This window comes from Marmota flaviventris, chromosome 17, assembly GCF_047511675.1.
Source record: "Marmota flaviventris isolate mMarFla1 chromosome 17, mMarFla1.hap1, whole genome shotgun sequence".
In the NCBI taxonomy this organism is placed as follows: domain Eukaryota; kingdom Metazoa; phylum Chordata; class Mammalia; order Rodentia; family Sciuridae; genus Marmota; species Marmota flaviventris.
Genome location: NC_092514.1, coordinates 12,388,601 through 12,414,637, shown reverse-complemented (window position 1 = coordinate 12,414,637; position 26,037 = coordinate 12,388,601). Strand labels below are relative to the sequence as shown.

Genomic DNA, 26,037 nt, shown 5'->3' with positions numbered 1-26,037 from the left:
CTCTTAAAATCTTTTTTAAACTTAAGCATCCCCCCGCGTTTGGGATGGTTTCCTCCACCCGTGGGGTGGTTTGAACCATTCTTTACCTCTGGGCGGGGGGAGGCGACTAAAGGTGGCCAAGTAGGGGTGTCAGGCAGATGCACGTGGTTCCCCGCCGAACTTCGGAGTTGCAGAACCCTGGCTGTATTGCTGGATGTGGCTAGTTGTGCAGGGCTCCTCGGATCTTGGGGCGCAGGGAGCGCTTGGGCGGTTCCAGCTCCCCCACTGCAGGGCCGGTGGTTGGTATGGCCCGGCCAAGTCACGCGCCCCGGGGTTCGGCGCCGGGGCTGCCGGAGCTGAGGGGTCTGCGGGTGAGTTTGGTGGCGCCGGACTCGGCCGACTCCCTCGAGGGCGGGGCTGGGGCTGACAGACCTCCTGTGGGGTCGGGTCGGAAGTGGCCCTTGTGGCGCTCTTGTGGGACGCGGCCCCTCAGCGACCACGACCTGAGCCTGTTAGTCGGGGGCGGGGCTGAGGCGTTGAGGTGCTAGGCTAGGGTCAGCTCCGGAGGAGCGGCCGGGCCCTGGGCTGGAGCAGGGATTTGGCTGACTCTGTGTTGGTCCGAGGTGGGCGGAATGATTGGGGGTTTAGGACTGAGTGGAAGGCATCGCTGAGACCCTGAGATATGGGGGGATGATGGGCATGTTCCCCAGGAAGGTGACCTGGGTTAATCCCCCACCACCACCAAGTCAGGACCCTTCATTTATTCTCATTGAGTGTTACCGTGAGACTGCACTCTGACAGCCCCCCCACTCAGGTTGGGTTTCCCTCTGGCTTGGGCCCTTTCTCCCAGGCTGGCATTCCTACAGAGCAGAGTCTTCTGGATCAGCTCAGCCTCTTCCTTTGAGAATTGAAGGCTTCTGTTATCCCCAGTTTGGTGGGTATTGACAGACTCATTCTTAGCTCAGGGATTGGCTTGTGGATGGAGGTTCAGGGTGCTCACTGGCAGCCTTGGGAGGCAGAGGGCAGAAGGTACTGATCCACCAGCCCTTTGGATACCTGGCACGATGTCTGTGCCCACGCTGGCAGGAGGAACTTTCTGTTACAGCATGGAAAGGCCACAGTCAGACTGGTGCTGGAGGTGTTAGATTGTCACCATTGTCATTAAGTAATTGAGCAATAGTGGTACATGACACTGTGTTTGCTCTTCTGTAGTGTCATATGTCAGGGAGCTCTGTAGAGGGAAATCCAGGTGAAGCCAATAGAAGTAGTAGGGCTGGGAGTGAGTCTGAGCTGGAAGGATTGCCCTGTGGATCTTTTCACTGTATACTTTTGGGATCCCAGTTCAGACCTAATGAGACTCCCCTATGGCCGACTAGTTCTAGGAGTTAGTTGTATGTTAAGATCCATTATAATACCTTATTTATCTACTTAGTTCTCTTTAACCCTCCACAGTCCTAGGTTAAGATCTCAAAAAGTAAGGATGCAGTAGACCAGGGCCAGAGCACACCATGTAATGGAAAGATGGTATGGGCATCATTGTTCAGGCCCAGGCTGGTGGCTCAGCCATTGTGGGTGGGCTTGTGGGCAGGCACATTCCTCTTTGAGGAATTGGAATACTTGCTGTAAGTATGATGATTGAAGAGACTTGTCAGGTGGCAGAGGATTTCTGCCTGTGCCTTGAGTTCTAGAAAGCTTGTTAGAAAGGAAGACTTGTTCGGCAAACATCTGGTAGATATAGAATTGGAGAATGACTAAAGAACCCATCTATTGCTGCTCAGAATTCAGATGCCACATATGATGTCAACCCCTAGAGGCCCCTGTTTCTCAGCTCTAGGGTGAGAAATTCCTCCAGGCTGGCAGGAGGAACTTTCTGTTACAGCATGGAAAGGCCACAGTCAGACTGGTGCTGGAGGTGTTAGATTGTCACCATTGTCATTAAGTAATTGAGCAATAGTGGTACATGACACTGTGTTTGCTCTTCTGTAGTGTCATGTGTCAGGGAGCTCTGTAAAGGTGCTTAGAGAAGTAACATTTGATGTGATCTGACTGCTAAGGGTTAGAGTCCCAAGTAGTAGATCTTTGTGACTCCGGAGCAAAGTATCATGTAGTGTTCCTTACTGCCTTGCAGTCAGTGGCTGTCTGGGGCTGTGGCATTCATGATCAGTATGTTCAGAGCTCTTGTGGAAGAAATGCATTTTCATCGAAACAAAGCTAATAATAAGAGTAGTCCATGTTGATCCTGAATGCTGGGCAGTAGTAGCTTAGCAATATTGCCTCTGGTTTCCTCTTCCCATTTGGGAAGGGGGTGAGAGAAATGTCTAGGTTTGTGGTCTGAAGGGCTCAATTGGCATCATGTGTATGTTGCCAAAGTGACCTTAAAAATCAGTGGCTGGACTTTATATTTTAAAGATATTTTCTATTTTAAAATAGAATTATTTATAATAGGCCTGGGGCTGTAGCTCAGTGGCAGAGCGCTTGCCTAGCATGCGTCAGGCACTGGGTTCGATCCTCAGCACCACATAAAAATAAACAAATAAAGGCATTCTGTCCATCTGTAACTACAAAAATTTTTTTTTAAAAAAAGATCATAATATAAATATTTATGTTTAAAGAAGTCCTTTTTCTTTTATTTCACTTCATATTATTTTTAGTAGAAATGAAGATTGAATTCAGGGGTGCTATACTTCTGATCTACATTCCCCAGCCCTTTTTTTTTAATATACATATAATTTTTTTAGTTGTTAATGGGCCTTTATTTTATTCATTTATTATTTATATGCGGTGCTGAGATTTGAACCCAGTGCCTCACACATGCTAGACAAGCGCTCTACCACTGAGCCACACCCCAACCCTTTTTATTCTTTATTCTGAGACAGGGTCTCAATAAATTTTCCAGGCTAGCCTTGAATTTATGATTCTTCTGCTTTAATCTCCCGAGTTGCTGGGATTATAGGTGTGTGCCACTGTGCCCAGCTAAGGAGATCCTTTTTCAAATATTGCATTAGAGGTGTAAAACTTTAGCCAAAATTTTACCTTCAATGTCATTTGCTGTCAGCCACTGCTCAAAATATGAGAGGGCAAGCTGGGTACAGTGGCACCTTCCTGTCATCTGAGTGATTTAGGAGGCTGAGGCAAGAGGATTACAAGTTCAAGGTCAGTTTTAGCAACTTAGACCCTCAGCAACTTATGGAGACTCTGTCAATAATAAATAAATAAATCTCCCCTGGTTTCAATCCCCCCCAGTATCAAAACAAAACAAAATTTAAAAATCCCCCCAAAATGAGAGGGCTGCCAAACTATTCAGAACCTCAGGCATACTAGCTTTCTGTTGCTGTAACAAAATACCTGAGAAAATCAACAAGGAAAAATTTATGTTGGCTTATAGTTTCAGAGGTTTTAGCCTATTATCACTTGGTCCTTTTGTTTTGAGCCTGTGGCAAAGCAGCACATCATGGTGGGTATACCTGCTCTCACTTCATGGCAGCTGGGAAGCAAAGGGGGGGGGGACTGGGGTCCCAATGTCTTCTTTAAGGGCATGCCCTCAAAGACCTAATTTTCTAGTAGGCCCCACCTCTCAAGGGTTCTACCCCTCCTCACAGAACACATGGCCTATGGGAGACATTAAGATCTAAACCATAACAACAGGTGAATTTCCAAATTGTCTTTTGCAATGTCCTGATTTGAGGTTGACTCTAAGCTTCTTGAATGTTTTTTTCATGCTGTTTTTTTTTTTTTTTTTTTCCCCCTTTTCTAGAAAGTATCAGGTCTTGGGATATGACTGACATTGCCATGGCTGACTCATGTGTACAGACTTGGCATTCTCTGTGTTTCTGCTAAGTATAAGGTTAGTATTGATGCTGGAAGAAACCTTATTTCTTTTCCCTTTATACCTCAAAGAAAGATGTGGACTCCTTTTCTTGGGTTATATCCCCGCCTTAACTTTGGTGCTGATTCCCCTTTTCCTTCCCAGCCATGTATTGTAACTGTGGTCACTTTGTCTCTTCCACAGTGGATTTTTATTTTTTGCAGCGTTGGGAATGGAATCCAAGGCTGCATGCATGTTAGGCACACACTCTACCACTGAGCCATACCCCTAGTCCCACAGTGAATTTTTTTTTTTTTTTTTTTTTGGTGATGCTGCTGGGGACCACTGAGCTACATCACCAGCCCTTTTTTATTTTGAGACAGTGTCTCACTAAGTTGCTTGGGGCCTCTTAAATTGCTGAGGCTGGACTTGAATTTGCTGTCCTCCTGCTTCAGCCTCCTGAGCTGCTGGGATTACAGGTGTGTGCCACCACACCTGACCCCACAGTGAATTCTTAAGCTATTGTTGTCCTTGGCCCCATTGTTGTGAGTCCTGTTGACCCCTTGTTTCAATTCAGACCACTTGGTTCCTGTGCCAGTAGACTGTGGCCTTCCCCTAGTGTGCACTGGAGCCTCTCCTGTTTATGGATATCTCCATTTTCTCTGCTCACAGTTGTCATCTCTCCATGGACAACTCCTAAATAAATAATTTAATAATTTGGTGCTTCCTGTGTGTAGATGCTGGGGATATAGCAGTTAGCCAGACCAAGTCTCCACTTTTAGGGACCTTTCATTTTATGGGGGAGCATATTCAAACACTGTGGTTCCTGGTATGAGAAGTGCTAGGACTTAATGCAGGGGAAGAGGAATGATGGTATGAAGGTGGGTGGCTGCATGGGCTGGGTAGGGGGCCCCTGGGTGAGGACAGGCAGGTGGAGGCCCCATGGTGAGGTGTGACCCAGGCAGAGATCCTGGGGTGTTGGGGTCTACCCTCTGTGATAGTGCAGTTGGAATCTCTGTAGAACTCTCGGGCTTGTTAGCCAAGTGTCCTGTTGACTCCCAGACTCTCTGTGGCTCCTCTCCTACTGCCTGTTTTGTGTCTGCCACCACCATTCCCAGCATCACCTTCAGTGTAGGAGGATGCAGTAGCAACCTGTCAGCTGGGGAGTTGACCACAGGAACATCAGGCAAGTCACAGAGTTAGCAGGCATTCTAAAGACAAGGCTATGGGCATGGCTGCCAGCCAGGAGGCTGGCTCAGAGGCCATAGCAGGGACCCTGTCACTAGTTGTAGAGGATGCTGTCACCAGCTACCTCCCCTCCCTTCCCCTAGAGGACTGTTCATGCCCAGCCACCTACAGTCTGAATCTCCCTACTTTACCCCCCTCATAGGCTCAACAACCCAGGTAAGCTAATGTGACTTGCCAAGCCTTGGTCATAACCACGCCCTGTCGGCCAGGGAATGAGGACATGGGGAGGGCCTCTTCCCTCCATCTGCCCCTCTTCCTCTTCTAGTCTTCCACATTACTTTCTTCAAGTCCCATGTCTCCCCACTAGCAGTCTGCTGGCCCTGCCTTGGAAATATTTACTGTCTGCTGCCCTCCTCCCTGTCCAGCCTTTGGCCAAAGCCCCACTGATTCTTCCTCAAGGCAGTGGGGCCCCTCAACTGGCTTCCTCCCTGCTCCTACATTTTCTTCTCCGCACACCATCCTAAGAGGGAGCCTTTCCAGCTGTAGTTCAGATCTTCCCATGCCTCTCATCAGAGCCCACCAGATCTCTTCCAGTCTGAAAATACATCCTGGGGCCTATTTCTAGGGCCTCGAGGCCTAGAAGCCTGAAGTCTGCTTCCTGTAGCCTTGGCCCTCAGCTCTTGCTCTTCTCCAGAGTCGCTCAGCCCGCAGGCACTGCCCCCCCATCTCTCCCTGGTGCCTTGTGGCGCTAGCCCCTCCCTGCACCCTGCTACATTTAGGGGTTGCACTGTGTCCTCTGTAGCCTTGTGTGTGTGGGAATGAGTAGTGTTCCCTGTGTCCCCCTTGGAGATGCGCTTCCCAGGGGCAGTCTCACAGCCCCCATCTCTTGCCTGGCCTGCTGGATCAAGAGCTTGTCCCCGGGTTCCTGGGGTGCTTTCTTTGTGTCGCTCCAGTGGTGTGACATCACAGGTGTTGCTGCATTGTATGTCACTCCGGGGTATGTATTTCTCCTGTGCAAGTGTTTACTCATGGTTTCCTCCTTTGACGTAGCTCCCCAGGGTGGGACCCTGTCTGTCTGTCGTGCTCTTGTCTTCTGTTCCTGAAGCAGCGTGGCACAAAGCAGGTGCTCAGCCTGTGCCAGCTGGGTGGTGACTTGCTTCTCCTGTGTGGAAATTCTGTCCTTGTGGTCCTGGTATTCCGGACGCACTGGGGAGGTGGTGATATGAACAGGTGAAACCACCTGACAGTGTCTCTGCTCCCACAGGCTTCTGCCGATCTCTCAGGCACCATGAATGCCATCGTTGCCCTCTGTCACTTCTGTGAGCTCCATGGCCCCCGCACTCTGTTTTGCACGGAAGTTCTACACGCCCCTCTACCCCAGGGGGCTGCGAATGGGGACAGCCCAGGCCAAGGGGAACAAGCTGAGGAGGAAGAGGGCGGCATCCAGATGAGCAGCCGGGTCCGTGCCCACAGCCCAGCTGAGGGGGCCAGCGCGGAGTCCAGCAGCCCAGGGCCCAAAAAGTCAGACATGTGTGAGGCAAGTGTCTTTGAGGGGATGTTTTGCTGTCTGCTGGAGATGGGAGGGAGGTACGGGAAGGAAAGGAGACCCAGAATCTGGAGAGCACGGGTGAGGCCTCGAGGGGACAGCCCAGCCTCAGGGGTGTTCTCATTACCTCTCTGATGCATGAACTCTCTGAGGCCCTAGGCTCTTTCCCTTCATACCAGCTTTGGCTTTTTAACCCACACTGTCAGCAGGCAGTTGTCCCCCAGCTTAGCCTTTGCCTTTGTGTTCATCCACTGCAGCTAGGTTTGTGCTAGGTTTGGATCTCCTCAGCCCAGCAGCCTTGTGGGTTTCCCGCTCTCAGGTTCCTGGCACTCCTTACTGTGTCACTGTATGAGCTCTGGAGTGAAGTTGAAGTTCTCTCAATGGGCCACATGGGAGGAGCTGGGCCAGCCCTGAAATTAGGTGGGGGTTGGACCTGCACTACAGTGGGAACAGGGATCCAGCCTGTTTGATTCTCCTGAGAAGCAGATGATCTGGAATTTCTGGAAACACCTGTGAGGGACCCCAAAGGGAGCAGACTAGGGAGAACCTTCTGAGAGGAGTGTCGGATGGTTGCCAGGTCATTGGAGAGACCTTGAGCATTGGTTACTGTGGCCTTGGAGCCCTGAATCTCTGAGAAGGGCTTGCCTCAGAGTCCTCATGTGCACAGGGCTGGGGTGCATAGCCTCAGAACCACTCCCTGCAGCAGGTGTTCTGAATGGTACTTTTTCAAGCTGCTGCATTAACTCTGAAGTCCTGCCTCTGCCCCATCACTGTTGGGCCCCTTGCCTGTGGCTGAGGCCCCTGACAAGTATTTGTTCAGGACCAAGGACAAAAGCCTGGTAGAGGGACTGGTGGCAACACCTGAGAAAGTGGTATAGCTCTAGACCCTTGGTATCTTTGTTTCTTTTTTTTCTCATGGTGCTGGGCATCACACATGCTACGCAAGTGCTCAAACCCCTGGCTCTGGACCTTTGGAGCAGCTTCTTTGCATCTCAGCCTCAGTTTTTTTTTCTTTAAAATGGGGCTTCTTACTATAATCACCTCATGGGGTTGCTCTGTGGATGAGATAAAGCATGCAAAGCTCTTTTCATAGTAACTGCTCCATGAATAATCAGTAAATACATTATTACTAGCCCCTGGCAACCCGTGGAGCCCTGGATCCAGGCCTTCCTCCTTAGAATACTTTTAAATGTTCAGATAAGAATAGATCTAGGAACTGGTTATTTTATGCATGTATGTATTGTATTGGGGATTGAACCCAGGGGCATTCTACCACACCTCCCCTTTATTTATTTATTTATTTTTATTTTGAGACAGGGCTGAGGCTGATCTTGAACTCACCATCCTCCTGCCTCAGCCTCCTGAGTAGCTGTGATTACAGGTGTGTTCCACCATGCCTGGCTGGAGCCAGTTATCTTTCTACAAAAATAGATCATGCTTTCTAAATCTACGTATGAATAAGACAGTTTGTTGCCCACTTCTAACAGGTTTTCTTTTTCTTTTTTTGGATAGGGTTGCCGGTCACTTGCTGCTGGGCACCCAGGCTATATCAGCCATGATAAAGAGACCTCCATTAAGTACGTTAGTCACCAACACCCAAACCACCCCCAGCTCTTCAGCATTGTCCGCCAGGCCTGTGTGCGGAGCCTGAGCTGTGAGGTAAGCTCCGAGCAGACATGGGGTTGTGGAGAAACTCACACCTACATGGGATCACTGCCAGTTTGGCATTGGGAGATGGAAGGTGGTGTTCTTTGCTTTTCTGTGTTGATAGAAAGTATGGCTACGTTGGTTGCCTGGAACACCCAGAATATGTCCTGGTGGACTCTCCAGCCCCACCCCACCATTCTGGGGTTGGAACCCAGGCCCTCATGCATGCCTGTGCTTTAACACTGAGCTACATTGAGCCTCTTGGACTCCAGTTTCTAAATGGGTGCTGGCTTTTTACTTTAAGGTCTAAAATCATATTGGGACATATTCCTAAGATACAAATGATTTCTAGGACCTATACTTCACTGTATCAGATGTCACCGTTTTTTACCATCTCAGTTAACACTCTACATTTCAGGGATCATCCAGTGCTACTTAGAACCTCCTCTTGGGTCCTAAGTATGGCTCCTGCTGTCTAGCTTGAGTCTTAGCTTCTATGTTTTTATCTGTCACAAAGAATTCATGATCCAGATACTAACCTTTCCTGGTGCTGTGTCCACTCCGTCAGACCCTCTGAGCCCTGTTGATTCTCACTGTTCTTGTATACCTGCCTGCAGCTGTTCCCCTCTTTTAATTCCATGCTGCACATCGGTCAGTAGGCAGACAGGTCGTGTGCTTGAATTATATGTAAAGTAAGAATAAGTGTGTCATGCAGAAGGGACTGGAGGACTCGGAGAATTGAGGGTGCAGATTTAACTGTATGGACTGCAGTTTTGACCTGCCAACTCTTCAGTCTACTCCTGATGAGCAGTGGCAGGGGTAGAAGGAATATTGGTACAGGAGTTACATATTTCAAGGGGAAAACAGTAATGAACCTAGGCACCTTGGCACTCCATGGTCACCAGTGTTACCTCCAGAAAGTTTGTGGGACCTGGGGTGTGGCTCAGTGATAGAGCATGTGCTTAGTCCCCCACACCAAAAAAGAAAAAGTAAGTTTGCACACAAGAGTAGGTGACTGCTGGGCTTTCCATTCTCTGTCTGCTCCCGCTTTGCTGTTACTGGCTAACTTATGCCAAAAGAAGGGTCTAAGGAGGGGCTGGGGGCGTAGCTTAATGCACTTGTCGAGCACGTGGGCAGCCTGGGTTCGACCTGTAGCACCAGAAAACAAACCAGAACAAAAGCAGAGCTCTGAGGCGGCGGCTTTGACCTGGTGTTCCTAGAGCTGGGGACATCCCTCCAGTTGCTGTGGTTTCTTCCAGGTATGCCCTGGCCGAGAAGGTCCCATTTTCTTTGGGGACGAGCAGCATGGTTTTGTGTTCAGCCACACCTTCTTCATTAAGGACAGCCTGGCCAGGGGCTTCCAGCGCTGGTACAGCATCATCGCCATCATGATGGACCGGATTTACCTCATCAACTCCTGGCCCTTCCTGCTGGGGAAGATCCGTGGGATCATTGATGAGCTCCAGGGCAAGGCTCTCAAGGTGTGTCTGAGAGGAAAGGGGAGGGGATGGCACTGCTGGAGTCTCTTTGCGCTGCTGTGGTCGCTGAGAGCCCAGGCAGGCCCCTTGGCCTGCTCCACTGCATACCCAAGTGTGGTCTCTTGGCTTCTGAGTCGGGCATGTGTGTACCTCCTGGCCCTCCCACCTGCTTTTCTGGCCCCTCCTACTCTGCTGTCCTGCGTCTCCTTGGTTCTGGCTTCCTCCCTGTTGTCTCTGCCTCCTCTCCCCAACACATCAGAGACTATGCCTTCGTCCTATCACGTACCCCCGGGAGCCAGTGGAGAAAGGATGGAGGAATTCTGTGCCAGCCCCTGTCCTCTAGAGGTGCAGCCATTCTGTGTCAGAATGTCAGGCTGCTGACGTATCCTAGGCTCCGTGTCAGGGGAGCAGAGTGGGACAGTCTGGGGGGAACACCTGTGGTGGCTGTTGCGAATGAGCAGGTTCTGGCTGTTGACTGGTTATGAAAGAGGCTGCCCTGTCCCTTCACATTCCAGGTGTTTGAGGCGGAACAGTTTGGATGCCCGCAGCGAGCCCAGAGGATGAACACAGCATTTACACCCTTCCTGCACCAGCGGAACGGCAATGCTGCCCGCTCGCTGACTTCCTTGACCAGCGATGACAACCTGTGGGCCTGTCTTCACACGTCCTTTGCCTGGTAATGTAGAGTCGAGGGGTTTTGGCAGCTCTTAGAATAGGAGAAGTTACCATATTTAGATGATCTGTGGTTGGGGAGAGCAATCCTGGCTGGGTTGCACAACAGCCTTCAGGTAGAGTTGGGTCCTGTGTGCGTAGGACTGTGGAACCCTTGTTCTCTGGGCATCTCCCCACTAGTGTGTGGAAAACACATTTAGGTGGACCTCACTTTCCAATAATACAAAGAAATATTTCTATGAAAAAGTTAGTGATCCCCTCCCTTTAAAAAAAAGTGTATGCCTGCAATCCCAGCAACTCAGGAGGCTGAGGCAGGAGGACACAGGTACTAGACCAGCCTCGGCAACTTAGCAAGGCCCTAAGCAATTTAGCCAGATCCTGTCTCAAAATAAAAGACTGGGGGTGTAGTTCAGTGGTAAAAGCCCCTGGGTTCAATCCTCAGTACCAAAGAGTAAAAACAAAAACCTAAAGCAACTTTTATCTTACGTAGCTCCTGTGGGTTAAGAAGTTAGGAGTTGCTGGGGTTGTGGCTCAGTGGTAGAGCGCTTGCCTAGCATGTGAGGCCCTGGGTTCCATCCCAGCACTACATAAAACTAAATAAACAAAGGTATTATGTCTGTCTACAACTAAAAATATTTATTTAAAAAAAAAAAGTAGTAGTTAGAAGTAACTTAGCTGGGTGCTTCTGGCCCAGGTCGTCTTGGCTGGAGCTGCAGTCAGCTGAGGGGCCACTGGAGGCCCTGGAGGGGCCACTTCCAAAGTGTCCCTGAAGGGGCAGTGAGTGCGTGCTGGCTCTGGGAAGGGGGCCTCGGATTCTCTCCATGTGGATATGCCGCTGGCATCCCCAGAGTGACTGGAACGGGATGGTGGGGTATGCCTGGGCTTGGCGGGTACACACTGCCCCTTCTGGCACTGTTAGAAGTATGCCCTCTGTCGAATGCCGGCTGGCTGCAAACTAGCTGGGGGAGTGACGAATAACTTGTGTACGTTGATACAGCAGGAGTAGGAGCCATTTATTGCAGGACAGGAGCAGTATTTATACATTCCACACAGCTTATCTAATTAACATAAACTAGATACATCAGTCAGCCAATCAGGAATCTCCACACTTAATGGCTCAGTTTTGTTACTTCTCAATCCACTCCCTCTGGCATTTTGCCAGGCACCATCCAGACTTGTTTATGAACTCTAACATTCCCCTGGCAAAATGCCAGGTGTTATTTTGACTTGTTTACAGACTCCAGCACCCTGTCATTAAACCCAGACCAGGCAAGGTGAGGGATTAACGTCTAGCTCTCGAATGGAGGCGTGTCAGTGAGTTTTGTGGACATATAGTTTTGTGGAACCAGACTGTTCCCTGGCCACAGGTTGTATCTGTTCCTTCCACTGCAGAATATACTCACTCCTTGTAAAGACACCCCATCGGTACTTATTTCTGTTCAGGGTCAGTTTGAAGCTCTGAATCAAGGATCCTTGTGTAAATTTGTGCTGGTGTGGATGAGGCTTCTGGGGTGCGGCTTCCAAGGTCCTGTAAACTAAAGGGGAAAAGTATCTGTCCACCCACCTGACATACAGTCCTTCTTGTATTTAAGAAAAAAATTGGCAAGTGAAAATTAATATATTTATGGCCTACATTATGTTTTGATATAGGGTCATGTGTCACATAAAGACATTTCAGTCAGTAGTGGACATAAAATAGTGTTCCTGTAGATTGTCGCCTGATGACATCATAGCTGTCTCAGTTTGCACAGGCACACTTTCTGGTGTTCATATAAGGATGAGATCACCGAGTGATGCACACTGCCCTGTTGTTAAGTGATGGATCTCTGTCGTATGATGGCTAAATCACACTTGAGACATGTATTTCCTTTTTGTTTGTGGTGCGAACACTTAGACTCTATTCTTTTAGCTTCCTCTTATATTTTAAAAAATCAGTTTTTATTAAAGAGATTTTATACATATGCAAAGTAAAAGAAATAATGCAGTGAACCTGTCCCCTCGGCTATTGACTTTGACAGTCATCAGCATTTCCTTCTCTCCCCTCATTTTTTTTTTTCATATTGTCTTTTTTTTTTTTTTTTTTTTGGTGGTGCTGGGGATTGAACCCAGGCCCTTGTGCATGTGAGGCAAGCACTTTACCCACTGAGCTATGTCCCCAGCCCTCATATTATCTTTTAAACCAAAAAAAGTTATGTCATTTCAACTATAAATATAACCACAATACCAATACCCTGTCCAACAACATTGACTCGTTTCTTGGTATCATCCAGTGTATCACCCAGGTTCAGTGTTCCCTTGTGTCTCAGAGGTGACTTTTGAGTCAGGATCTAAACAAAGGGTTCCTCTGACCAGTACCCACCCCCATTTTCCCCATGCCCTTAATTGATTAATTATATTTGAGGTAGTGGGGATTGAATCTCACTCTACCACTGAGCTCTATCCGGCTCTTTATTTTGAGACAGGGTCTCGGTAAGGTGTTGAGGTTGGCCTGGAAAAAAATTTTTTTTGTACCAGGGATTGAACCCAGGGACGCATGACCACTGAGCCACGTCTCCAGCCCCCACCTTTTTTGTTTTGAATATTTTATCTAGAGACAGGTCTCAGTTGCTTAGTCCTCACTAAGTTGCTGAAGCTAGCTTTGGGCTTGCGATCCTCCTGCCTCAGCCTCCCAAGCTGCTGGGATCCTAGGCGCCCATGACACCTGGCTCCCATGCCCTTTGGACCTCAGCCAGTCGTGTCCAGGAGCATAGCCTGCATCCTGGACAGGGTCTGGCATGTCCTTGCAGTAGCGTCCAGCAGGATTTTTCTCATTTTTTTGGACCCAGGGGTCTCCCTTTGTTGCCCAGGCTAGTCTCCAGTCCAGGGCTCAAGTGACCCTCCACCGAGTCTCGAGTGTGGGCCTACAGCGTGAACCACCACACCAGGCTAGCCTTTCTTTTAGTCCCATATTTTCTGTGAACAGGTAGTTGGATCAAGGGGCTCAATGAACTTTGGTCCCAGTGTTTCCTTCAACAAGAGTACATCATAGCTGGCGCTGTGTTCTCCAGGCTTCTGAAAGCATGTGGCAGCCGGCTGACTGAGAAGCTCCTGGAGGGTGCACCAACAGAGGACACCTTGGTTCAGATGGAGAAGCTTGCTGGTGAGGCTGGGTGCTGGTGAGGCTGGGTGCTGCTGCGTGGGCCCGTTGCTGATGGTGGCTGTGGGGGCCGCTGGCTCCTGGCCGTCTGGTGGGAGGAGCTGGTGAAAGGAGGCCTGGCTCTGAGGAGGCCAGATGTTGATCTTGGTGTTTTGGTTGTGATTTTCTGTCGCCTTTTCCTTGATGGTGTCTTGAAAGACTCTGTTTCCCAGGCAGGTTAAAAGTCCACAGGGAGGGCTGCCTGTAGAGAGCTACTGACTGGCTGCTCTCCTCCCGCTGTTTATGACAGCCAGGTCCTTGGCCTGGTAGACAGTGTGTTATTCCCTGCTCAGAACCAAGTGTTGTTCCAGTTGGACCCATGTTTCCCCAGCCTCCCAGGTGTCTGGCCTTCCCCAGGTTAATGATTGGACCCTCCACGTGTGGGGCTCAGGGTCCTGTGTATCTGACTTCCTGGGGACCCGTGTGTGCCCCAGCTTGGGATCACAGGTCTGGATCCTGGCTGAGTTTCCTGTCAGGACTGGTTTGATTTCTGGTGGTCTGGGTCCACCATTCTCACAGCCATGGGCGGGAGAGTGGACTGTGATGTGTGTCGCACGTGGTTTGTTACTGTTGATGCTTCCTGTGCTTCAGATTACAAACGATAAGCTTTCTGAATTGCTGGAGCTCTTGGGAGGTTTCCCCAGTAGTCACGCACTTGACCTGCACGATAACTCTCCCAAGTGGAAAGGTTCAGGAGTTAGGTCTCCACGAGAGCAGAAGAGGCTCAGAAAAGATGGAACCTCGCAGTGTGGCCTTTACAGCCCCGTAGATCACTTGGTCCTAGAACTGTTTGTTACTGCTGTGGATCAAAGACTCGCAGGCTGGTGCATACCAGAAGGCTTGTCGCTGGCACAGAGAAAACAGGTCTACTGAATCTCTTAGGAGAGCCTGACAGCCATGCAGGGCTCTGTGTCATGGTTAGGGTCACACAGGAACTGGGCACACTTAGGAGTCAGCCCTGGCTTCAAATCCTGGTTCTGCTCCTCCTGTGCACTCTTCCCTTTGAGTCTCACTGTGATCGACCCATAGATGTGATTGTGCGGGCTCCCTGCAGATTGGCTGAAAGGCCATTTCTGTCATATCTGTGAGGCAGGGATGGGAGTGGTTGGGAAGACTGAGCATAATGTGCGGAGCTGGCGGAGGGTCTGCTCAGGGACCAGCCCTCAGCGCTTCCATCATTGGTTGCATTTTTCCTACCAGTGGGGAGCAGCTCAGGGCCTTTCAGTAAGTGCTTCTGAAACTCGGTGTGACCCTGGGCCAGGTGGGCTGTGGCCGAGTCCTTCCTGCCCTCCCGTCCAGTAGCCATACGACGGCTGGTGGAGTGGCCAGGAGACGCTTGGACTGCAGTGGTCACGGAGCGAGGCAGTGTGTCTCATGAGTGTCCTTGCCGTCTGTCGTGCAGACTTAGAAGAGGAGTCGGAAGGCTGGGACAACTCTGGGGCCGAGGAGGAGGAGAAAGGCCCTGTGCTGCCAGAGGGCACCGAGGGCCGGGAGCTAGCCAAGTGCCCCACCGGTGCCTCCTCACTCTCAGACTGCGGGAACTGGCAGTCCCGAAAGCTGTCAGTGTTCAAGTCTCTTCGGCACATGAGACAGGTAAGCAGCAGATGTTCGAGCTCCAGTCGGAAACTCAGGAGAAGAGCCCAGCCTTGTCTGTCCAGCACACTCTGTCCTCTGGGCCTGGCTTTCCTGCTCAGCAGGGGTGACCAGGAGCCTTCTTGGTGGGTGACTGAGGGCCCAGTGGGCATTGGGATGTACTAGCCACAGGACCAGTGCTCACCTTTCCGGGTGGTTGGCTCCCTGTGGTTCTCTGATCTTGTCATTCTAGAATCTTGTAAAGAGATGACTAGCACGATTATTGGTTTACATGAAGCCTAGACTCTTTGTAGCTTGAAAATGATGGTCATTCTTAGAAAAAAATTGGAACTAACATAAATATACAGCTATGATACTTAATGGTGTGTCCAAACAATAGCATGTTGTGAAGTCCAGAAGGCAACTTGTATGTCACGCTTAAGACAAAACAGTGACACACTAGATTAACTCTTAAATTGGGTCAGATGGGAGGAGAATATTGTTTAGTGAGGAGGGTAGGTTGTCACCTTTTTATGTTTTTCTGTATTTTTATAATGATCATTGATCTTATCAGAAGAGAAATCTTTCTGTTTTGGAAAATGGAATAAAAAGAGTGGTTTAATGGCAGATGCCCCCTGGGGCTTCTGTTTAAAAAATGCCCATCTGTCTCTTTCCCCCACCCCCACCCTGTGTTTGGCAGGAGTTGATTGTTTACTTGGATAAGGGAAGGAATCTTGGATCCCACTGGAGGTGGGAGTACTCGAGGCTACAGGGGTTGGTAAAGTGTGGTGTCATAGACGCTTTTTTTGTTTTGTTTTATTTGGTTTTTTGTTTCAAAGTCGTGTTTGTCTTCTCAGAAGCCATAAGACAATTGATCTCCTCTAAAATGTCCGTATTATGGGAGTTGATAAAAGTGGGGTGGGAGAGGGGTTGTTTGGGATTAAAAAATAAAGACAGGACAACCAAAAGCAATCTTGATCCTCTGTTGGCGTCTAGATGAAAAGAATCGCAGCTGTAAAGAATATGGTCGGACAGAGGCTGTAGCTCAGGGTAAAGTGCTTGCCTCGCCTATGTGAGGCACTGGGTTCTATCCTCGGCACCTCATAAAAATAAATAAAGATACTGTGTGTTCATCTACAACTAAATAAATATTAAAAAAAAAAAAATATGGTTAGGAGGCTGATCTCATGTGGTGGCTGACCATTGGGTGCTCCTGGTTGTAGTGTGATCTGGCTTGTGGAGGTGAAGCCCTGGGTCTTCCTGGGTGCCGATGTGTTGTGGTGCTTGTGACCTATTTCCAAGTGGCTCAGCAAAGTATGCTTATAGAGGGAAGGAAACTGTTGTAAAAAGTTCATACTTTTTTGCTTCAAATGTTTAAAAATAAAATTGAGAGAAATATCTTAAGGTGCAAGAGCTTTGGAATCTTGCTTTTAGGTGCAAATGTGGGACTTCCCCATCCCTCATCCCTTAGGTCACCCAGCCTCCTTGAGAAGGGAAGTGGCTGTCTCTCCCCTCCCCCACATCCTCTTTTGCTATACAGAGAAAGTTTGTAAACAAATGAAGAAAGTAATTCTCATCAGAAGGAGAGAGAAGTTCCTTCTGTTCATGTGGGGAGAGCACTGCATGATGTGTTTCAGGTCCTGGGTGCCCCCTATTTCCGCATGTTGGCCTGGCACGTCCTCATGGGGAACCAGGTGATCTGGAAAAGCAGAGACGTGGACTTGGTCCAGTCAGCGTTCGAAGTACTTCGGGTAAGAACATCTTTTTTTCTTTTACATGATGGGTGTATTGGCCTTGGGTGTGACTTCAGGTGTCACCATCACCATAAACGTTGCTCAGCGTAAAGCCTTGGGAATCGTTCATACTTCAATCTAAGACCAGTGCTTTCTGTTTACTATTAAAGATGGCAGGTATTGACATTTTTATTTCCAGTGGAAGGAGTCTGGGCTATCCTGACAGAGTGGTAGTTATCTCCTCTACCTCTCCCAACCCCTGACCCCTCGGAGAAGCAATGGGGGTTACCACCGTGCTGCCACCATGCCACCTCTGCAGAGGTGTTCACGAGCCGAGCAGGTTGGGTGTGCACACAGGTGCATCCTTGGACAGTGTGCATGCCTACTGACCACCTGAGCTGTGGGTGCAGAAGTGAATATGACCCTGTTTCAAAAAGGAGTGGGGAGAGACACACACCCCAGAAGGTACAGTGTCCTAGGCATTCACACCACAGAGCAAGGAGCTGCATAAGTCAGAGTGTGGCGATGGCCAGGATAGGGGTTAGGAGCCTTTGGGAGATACCCTGTGGCCTGAGGGCCTCAGGGGCACTCTGGGTAGTGGAGCTTTGGCTGCAGAGGGCCTGTGGGGTTTGAATAGTGAAGACAGGAGGGCGAAGGGGACCCTGGGCCTGTGGGTTCTGAGTCACGCTGTCTCCACAGACCATGCTGCCCGTGGGCTGTGTCCGCATCATCCCGTACAGCAGCCAATACGAGGAAGCCTACCGGTGCAACTTCCTGGGGCTCAGCCCGCATGTCCAGATCCCTGCCCATGTTCTGGCTTCAGGTACAGGGGCCACCTGGGGGTATGCCCTTCCCCCAGCTGCTCCCATACCTCAGTCTAGAGGTACAACTGAATCTCAGACATGTGTTTGAGGATATCCCCTACTTTCTTCAGAGGCAGGAGGACCCATATGTAAGACCAGCTTTCCCAGTGACCATGAACTTCTGTTTTCTGTCTTTAAAGTGATTGAAGGTGGGCCTGATGACTAGTGGTGGGGCGGCTCTCCTAGGTTATGGTTCTCATTGGAAGCAGGTCCCAGGCCTGGGGTGGAGGGTTGGTGTCTACCCAGGACGGCAGAGCCAGGAATCCAGGGTAGTCATCCTGAAGAGTTGGTGCCCACGGGATCCTGGGACCTTCTGGGGGCTCAATCTTGCCTCTCTGTCACCATGCTGCCATGCTTCCTTGTCCTCTCCAGTGGTGTCCCCCCTGCTGAAGTCCTTTGTGCCCTTCATAGTGCACCTGGGCTCCCTGGTTTCCCCACCCTCATTGACGAGCAGAGAGCCAGGAAACTGTTTGTCCTTGGCTGGGGGATGTGCAGGAGTCAGCTTGGGGCAGATCTTGGCCTTGTGGACAAGTCAGGGACTTCTCAGCATGTCTGAGAGGCAGTTACTGTACTCCCAGGCTGAATGGAGGATGCCTGGCATTTGCTCCATAGCCCCAAGCCAACCCGAGTCCTGAGGTCCCAGGGGGCAGTACAGGAGTCACCTTCAGATATGAGCTTGAAATTCTCCACAACCATTAACTGTGACCTTGGGCCAGTGTCTGAACCTCTGATTCAGTTTCCCTTGCAGTGGAGTAATACTGGAGCCACCTCATAGAACTCCTCAGGATGAAGTGAATCAATGAGTGCAATTTATGATTATGTAATGTAAAAACGATAATCAGTTTAAACAAGGCAGAAGTTGACCTTAACTCTGTTCACAAGAGGTTTTATTGGCCTGCACTCTCCTCCTGGCCTTGCATTGGGGTGGAGCTGATGTGGAGTGGCGGGAGGGGTGGGCCTGCCAGGGAGAGACTGCAGCGCTTCCCAGGAAGTGTGTTTTGCATTGCCACAGAGTTCGTGGTCATCGTGGAGGTGCACACAGCCACGCGTTCCATGCTCCACCCAGTAGGGTGTGAGGACGACCAGTCCCTCAGCAAGTACGAGTTCGTGGTGACCAGTGGGAGCCCCGTGGCTGCCGACCGAGGTGGGTGCTGCTGCTGGGCTGCTTCCGTCGGGGGTGGCTGCAGCCTGCCTCTCATGGCAGTGCTGATGCCCTCTGTGCCCCGCCCACAGTCGGCCCCACCATCCTGAACAAGATTGAAGCAGCTCTGACCAACCAGAACCTGTCTGTGGACGTGGTGGACCAGTGCCTCGTCTGCCTCAAGGAGGAATGGATGAAGTAAGCGCTGGCCATGGCCGCGATCGCCCTCAAGGCTCCTGACCACGGGGTGGGGGGGGGGGGTGAACTCTGCTGAGGAAAAGTAGGTGCTGTTTCCAAAAGGAGGCCAGGCTGTGGCCGCTGAGGAGCCGCCTAGAGTAGAGGGTAGTGCAGCGTCCAGACTCAGCCTTGCCTCTTTCAAGCTCCGCGGTCTTGCAGGCAGTGCCCCAGTGTCTCCTGCCCCGGGCCCACTTCTCTGTGAGGTAGGAGTGGGGTGGCTCCTGTCTCCCAAGAGCTGTTGAGACCTAAGGAGGGATGCCGAGTATGCAGAAGAGACTCATAACTGAAGTTCTCTTATTCTGCTACTTAATTCTTAAAATCTGACAGTCAGGTGTGTGTGTGTGTGTGTGTGTGTGTGTGTGTGTGTGTGTGTGTTTGCAGTGCTGGGGATGAAACTTGGGGCCTCCTACATGCTAGGCAGGTGCTCTGCCACTAAGCTACATCTACCCTACCTAGCCTGTTCCCCTTTTAAAAAAAGAAAGAAAGTAAGTAAGTTACTGTGTTTCCTCTTGCCTTGACTTTTTGGGGGGTTACCAGAGATTGAACTCAGGGGCTGTATTGTATTTTGTTTAGAGACAGGCTCTTACTCAGTCCTCTTGCCCCAGCCTCCCAAGCCCCTGGGATCACCGACGAGGCTGGTGATTGCCACGCTGCTGAGGCTGGCCTCGAGATCCCGGCTCTGGCAGTCCTCCTGCCTTGGTCTCCTGAGTGGCTCCAGGAGCGCACCACTGCCTGGCTTCCTCGCTGCTCCCTGGGTCTGGGACCCCAGGGCACAGGTGCCTGCTGCTGCCTGCTGAGTTGGCTCCTCCAAGCGTGGGAGCCCAGCTGGGCCGTAGGGTTCTTGTTGGTCCTGCAGCCGTTCAGGCCCCACGAACAGAGCACCGATTCTTGAGCTGTGAGTCTGAGTGTCTGCTTTTTGTTTTCTGTAGCAAAGTTAAGGTCCTCTTTAAATTCACCAAGGTGGACAGTCGCCCCAAGGAGGACACACAGAAGCTCCTGAGTGTCCTTGGTGCCTCCGAGGAAGACAACGTCAAGCTGCTGAAGTTCTGGATGACAGGCTTGAGCAAGACATACAAGTCACACCTCATGTCCACAGTCCGCAGCCCCACAGCCTCAGAGTCCCGTAACTGACCTCGTGGGAGTGGGTCTCCATGTGCTCCTTCTGGAATATGGTGGTGCCTGTGCGTGGATCGACCTCCAGCTCTCGAGAGGAGGGACTGCGCTGAGTTTCTAGATGCTGTGGTGGAGCGTGGGGAATGCGGGGCCCTGCCCTCTGTCTGGGCCCCTCCCACAGCTGTCGTCTCCCCTGAAGAAGGCAGTGGAGACGTGTGGACCACTGGCCTTCTATACTGTGCGCCCACAAGGGACGCTGTCAGGAGGACTCGCTCCTCGTGCCTCTGGATGACGGAGGTCTCAGGCTGGCAGGAGGAACTTGGTGGGCCGGGCCAGCTCTGGCAATCAGCTGCCATAGGTGTCCTCCCTGGGGTCAGCAGCGCACCTTTCCATCTTGACATGCGGCAGCCGTCCCTGGGACCTGTGTGTGAGCTGTGTTCTGCTCCATTTGGGAACAGTCTGCGGTCAGTTTGAGCCAGAGCCCTGGACGCGCTTTAGGAGTGGAGGACACCTTCCTCATCTCTGATCCGCTGGGGTTCGTGTTCTGGGGTTGTCCCTGCTCCTCTATGGGCTCGTTTTCCCCTGCAGCCGCCTGTGGGGATGACTGTCCAGACGTGAGGCTCTGTGAAGTGTCTCATCGCAGTCGACTGGCCCAGCCCACTGGGATGGTGAGACCCGCCTCGGCTTTATTCTGCATCACTTTCCCTTGTCACTGCTTTCAACTCGTGCACGTGGCTGCAGGTGACGGTTTCCGGAGTCTACGGCAGCTTCATGTCCCACCGTAGTGTTTTCAGGGGATCCATAGGTTGGAAGGACTTTATGGCAGTTTTCCTGATCTGTTTATATAATGTTTTGTGTTCATTTAATTTATATTTAACTTGAAGACTTAAGTTTATTGGACTAGGTCTCTGCATGAGGCCACAACATTGAAACACAATAAATAATGTATTTTTGTAAACTGTTGCCTACATGGTTTTATTGGTAAAATAACAGCTGATATTCACTTGTGCTCAGCACAGGCAGTACTGTAGTGTGCCCCGGATGAGACAAGAGCTAGGACGTGGGAGGTTAGGCAGCTCTGTGCTGTGACCATAACAGTGTTCTCACGAAGACTCAGGTGGCTACAGTGGGGTAATGCTAGGGGACCACCATTGTATCTGTTGACCAGCATTGACTAAAGTGTTGCTGCATGACATGTGACCATGTCACAGTTCAGGTGACACCCGCGAGTGGTCAGTTTTTGGGCCTGTGAAGGTCTAAGCTTCAGTGATCTTGGTCAGTCTTCTCAGGTTAGTTGTGGAGCTGAGGAGGAGGAAGGTCATGGAGTGTCGACGTCGTGCACCTAGCATTTTCTCCAACTTTGGGAAACGGCTCAGCCTCGAGAATGTTGGCAGGTGTCTCCATTTGAGAGGAGGCACGGGATGGAACAGAGCTGCCTGACGGCGGCAGCCCTGCACACTGAGGTCCACTTGGAGCACCTTGGAATGGGAGGCCCCTCTGGCCTGGGTGGCTCAAGGTGATGCAGGGAGAGGTGACTGCCCGCTCTTCTTGCATCTCTGGGTGTGAATTTCTCTCTTTTTACGGTGTCCTTGGGAACAGTAACCTTTGTTCAAACGACGTCTGTGTCAATTTTCTGCCAGTCTCGTGGCTGAGTCCATCTGGCTCAGTAGGAACTGGACATAAATGAGCTTTACATCAATCTCACAGGAGGGAAGGAGGGGTGTAAATTTCCAATATGCTAAAACTTAACTGCAGGAGTGGGCACAGAGGAGGCCCGTGCCACACGCCTGTAATCCCAGCAACCCAGGTTCGAGCCAGGCTGGACAACACAGCAAGACCCTGCATCAAAATAAAAAATAAAAGGGGCTGAGGGTGTAGCAGTGGTAAGAGCACCCCTGGGTTCAAGCCCAAGTACGGAAAAAAACCCCAACAGTCCAGGCCTTGAGCCTTCCCTTGGGTTCCCGTTATTATGTATGAGATACCAACCCTCCATTCCCTAGTCACCTTGGAGATCCCAAGAACAGGCGATCTGATTCACAGTCCTGAGTGATCACTGCTGCTGTTTGACTATGTGGTTTGACCCCTCTGAAACCCATGTTGAAACTGGATTGTCATTGTGGTGATGTTAGCAGGCAGGGTTTGCTGCAGTTTGGGTCACGAATGTCCCCCCAAGGTCCGTGTGTTCAAGACTTGGTCCCGATGGTGTGATGTTGGGAGATGGTAAAACCTTTAAGAGGTGGGGTCTCGGGGAGGTCATTAGGTCATGGGTGGGGGGGCATGTCCTTGAAGGGGATCATGGGGCCCAGCCTCCTCCTCGCTCCTTTTGCTCCCTGGGCAAGATGAGCAGTTTTGTTCCACCACACACGTGATGTGCTGCCTTGCCACAGTTCAAAACAGGGCAACCGATCATGAACTGGAACCTCCCAAACTGTGAATCATAATAAACCTTTTCTACCTGTTGATTATCTCAGGCATTTTATTATAGTAACAGAAAGCTGACTAACAGAAATGGATGAGGTCACTGGGTGGCTGACAGGGATGCATGCCTTTCTGGAAGCAGTGAGAGTTCTTAGGAAGCAAATCATTACAAAAGCAGGTTTGGCTTCCTCAGCCTCTTGCTTCTTCCTCCACATCTCCATCATGTCATGAGGAAGTATGAAAGCCTGGACTTCAGCCATGCTCCTGGACTTCCCAGCCTCTGGAATGGTGAGCTCTAAATAAGCAAATTAAGTAAATAAAATAAAAACCCTTTTCCCATAAATCTGTCTCAGTCTCAGTATTCTCCTATAGCTAGAGAACATGGTCTAAGAAAATCACTCAAGCATCTTTCCTGAATATATCCATTCGTGATTCTTCAGATTCTATGCCAAGGAGTAAGTCTCAATGACAAATTAGTGACGTCTAACATCTCTCTCTCTTTTTTTTGGTAACAGGGATTGAACCTAGGGGTGCTCTACCACTGGTCCGCATTCCCAGCCCTTGTTACTTTGAAACAGTTGCTTAAGGTCTCCCTAAGTTGCTGAGACTGGCTTCAAACCTGGGTCACTGGGATCACAGACAGGTGCCACTGCATCTGGCTTCACATCTCCTGAATCCTTGCCCAACTCTGGCTCTTTATTTGGACCATAGACTTAAACACTGGGAGAGAGTGCTGTGTGCTCTTCAGGTGGCTTCCCCTGATGTCAGCACGGTGCAAAACCACGGTGCAGTCATCAAACCAGGAAGTTGGCTCAGTTTCCCCAGGCTCCTCCCAGGGTCCTTTTCCTGTTCCCTCGACTGCAGGGAGGGAACACCGAGTTGTCACATCTCCTTGTCCTCCTGGCAGATCAGCTTTCACCTTCATCATTGTGAGCTGCTCTTTTTGCCTCTGGTGACATTCCTGGTCCTGGTCTGTCTACCTGGTGCCATCCAGCCGGCTGGGCACTTGTGGTTGCTGTCTGCATGGCGTCTCATTGTCCCCCCTCCTACTGGTGTCTTTGACTCTAGGGGGACAGCACGTGTGGATCAGGTCCTGTCAGGATAAAAGATCCTGACAATCTCTCTATTTTGACTTAGAGTTCTCAGTGTGTCTGCATTTAATTAAAAAAGTTTTTTTTTTTAATTGGGGAAACATAAGATTTGATATCTTAACCATTTTAATGAACAATTTAGTGGCATTACATTGATAATGTGTCTCATGTCTTTCTGTTCCTTTCTCTGTCCACCTCTTTGTTGAGCAAATATTTAAAAGTGTGTGGTTTTAATTTATGATTTTTTTAACATTTATTCTTTAGGTGTAGATGGACACAACACAATGCCTTCATTTTCATGTGGTGCTGAGGATCGAACCCGGGTCCCGCCCGTGCTAGGTGAGCACTCTACCGCTGAGCCACAATCCCAGTCCATTAATTTCTGAATTTTAAGCCATTTTTAAAAAGTATTTTTTAGTGGTTGCTCCGGAGGTCACAGCCTGTGTCTTCAGTTTACCACCATCTAGTTCAGGCTGATGCTGACTGCGGTGGTCCGGAAACGGTTGGAGTGTGGGATGGTCGGAGCTTGGTCCTCAGTGTGGACAGGTCGGGAGGTGATGGGCCCTTTAAGAGGTGGGGCCTAGTGAGTGGTCACTACTGGCCCTTCCTGTCTCACCACATGATCTCTCCTTCCCGCACCTGCTCCCACCATGATGCCATCCACTGTCAGCCAGGGGGTGCTTACCAGAGCCAGCACCAGCACCATACTGTTGGCCCCCCAAATTGTGAGCTAAATAGACTTCTTTTCACCTATCATTACAGTCACAGAGAACAGACTAGAACACTGACTTAATTCTGGAAAATACAGCAATTTATTATAAATTTTATAATAAATTTTATATATATATTATATTAATATATCCCCAGTTCCTCTTCCCTACTTTCTGACATATGTAATGTATTCATACATGTGTACATTATATCTACATATGTTGACCCAACAATATAGTTGCATTGTTAAACCAGTTTACGTGTTCTAAGGAAATGAAGAGAAGGAAAGATAACACACACATTGTAAAATCTCTCATTTCCTCCTGTGACTCTGAGTTGATAAACACTTATCAAACTCCCTCCTCCTCAGCCGGAAGGAGTTTGATTGGTATTTCTCGTCTGCCACCAACAAATCCTTTTTGATCTGGGAGTATCTTTATTTCCTCTTCATTTCTGAAGCCCAGTTTGCTGGGTTTGGGATTCTTGGTTGGTCTGGTTTTCCTTTCGGCACTTAGTGCCATTCCCCTGACACTAGCCTCTGTGTTTCTGGTAACTAGTCCAGTGTGTGCTGTGGCTGTCACTCAAACTCCTCTGGGCATGAGCTGCTCTCTCTCGCACATTCAAGGCCTTCTGCCCCTGGAACAGCATTTGAGCTGGTGTATCTAGGTGTTCTTCCCGTTGTGTTTATCCTACTTGGAGTTTGGTTCAATTTATAGGTTAATGTTTTTTTCTCAAATTGGGAAGTTTTCAACCATTATTTCTGCAAATACTTGGTCTGCCCTTTCCTCTCCAGTGACCCCTCTTACGTGCATGATGGGTCCTTACATCCCCTGGTCCTACAGATCTCTGATCTATTTTTCTGCAGACATTTTCTCTGTTCTTCAGGTTGGTTAATTTCTATTGTTAGTCAACAGGAATTGATCAAGGCTTGATGCCAGTGCTTAGCTGATGTCCACTGGTGGGCGCCTAGATTGTCTTTGTATTTTGGTGATGGTTAAAAGTGCTGTGGTAAATGTGAGGTGCAGGGGATGATCGTGAGGAGTGATTTCATTTCCTTTTGGGGTACAGATGGTCCCTGACTCTTTGAAGCTGTGAGAGCTATTCGTACCTCCATTCCATTTTCCACATCAGTAGAGGGTTCCGTAACTCCATGAGCTACTCAGTGCTTCATGACGAAGCAGGCCTGTTGAGTCTCTTGTCAAAGTGCAGCTAACGAAACTGTTTTGGCGTGTTTAAGGTAGGTGAGGTTAGGCTGGATTTATTAAATACATTTCACCTTGGGCTATTTTCAACTTATTATGATCTTATCAGGATGTCACCCCACGATAAATCAAGGAGTGTTTGTGTACCCTGAAGAGGGGTTGCTGGGTTGACTTTAAAAACAATTTTCTTTTAGCTGGGTGTGGTGGTGCCTGTAATCCCAGTGACTTGGGAGACTGAGGCAGAAGAATCTCAAGTTCAAGGCCAGCCTCAGCCACTTAGTGAGACCCTGTCTCAAAATAAATAAGAAGGCCTGGGGATGTAGCTCAGTGGTAAAGCACCTATGAGTTCAATTTCCAGTACTAGAAAAACAAAAAAATAATTTTTTTTTGTTTCACTATTGGGATTCTATACTTGTTGATTCATTGTTACTCTATTTTCCTTTAACTTGAACTTGCTTTGAAGTCT

At 49.8% G+C, this 26,037-nt stretch overlaps 1 protein-coding gene across 4 annotated transcripts; it reads left to right on the top strand.

Annotated features, from left to right (window-relative positions):
• Positions 1-286: 286 nt before the first annotated feature.
• Positions 287-21,107, top strand: Flcn (folliculin). 4 transcript variants are annotated; one of them, XM_027921437.2, is made up of 13 exons: positions 287-350; positions 3,734-3,823; positions 6,237-6,509; positions 8,031-8,177; positions 9,425-9,646; positions 10,159-10,319; positions 13,363-13,454; positions 14,893-15,083; positions 16,700-16,813; positions 17,495-17,618; positions 18,671-18,802; positions 18,892-18,997; positions 19,966-21,107. In XM_027921437.2, the coding sequence occupies exons 3-13, from the start codon at positions 6,261-6,263 to the stop codon at positions 20,165-20,167; spliced, it is 1,740 nt and encodes a 579-aa protein (XP_027777238.1). In that variant the 5' UTR covers positions 287-350; positions 3,734-3,823; positions 6,237-6,260; the 3' UTR covers positions 20,168-21,107. The 4 variants fall into 4 exon arrangements, with proteins under 4 accessions (XP_027777238.1, XP_027777241.1, XP_027777240.1 ...); XM_027921440.3 differs by having other exon boundaries at positions 19,997-20,132; XM_027921438.2 differs by lacking the exon at positions 287-350 and adding an exon at positions 810-913.
• The last annotated feature ends 4,930 nt before the right edge of the window (positions 21,108-26,037 follow it).

What these genes read in the sequence shown, in the direction of transcription:
- Flcn (XM_027921437.2), top strand. Translation starts at nt 6,261, where the DNA reads ATGAATGCCATCGTTGCCCTCTGTCACTTCTGTGAGCTCCATGGCCCC. An exon ending in AAAAGTCAGACATGTGTGAG is followed by an intron (nt 6,510 to 8,030) that starts GCAAGTGTCTTT and finishes TTTTTTGGATAG; the next exon opens with GGTTGCCGGTCACTTGCTGC. An exon ending in CCCCGTGGCTGCCGACCGAG is followed by an intron (nt 18,803 to 18,891) that starts GTGGGTGCTGCT and finishes CCCCGCCCACAG; the next exon opens with TCGGCCCCACCATCCTGAAC.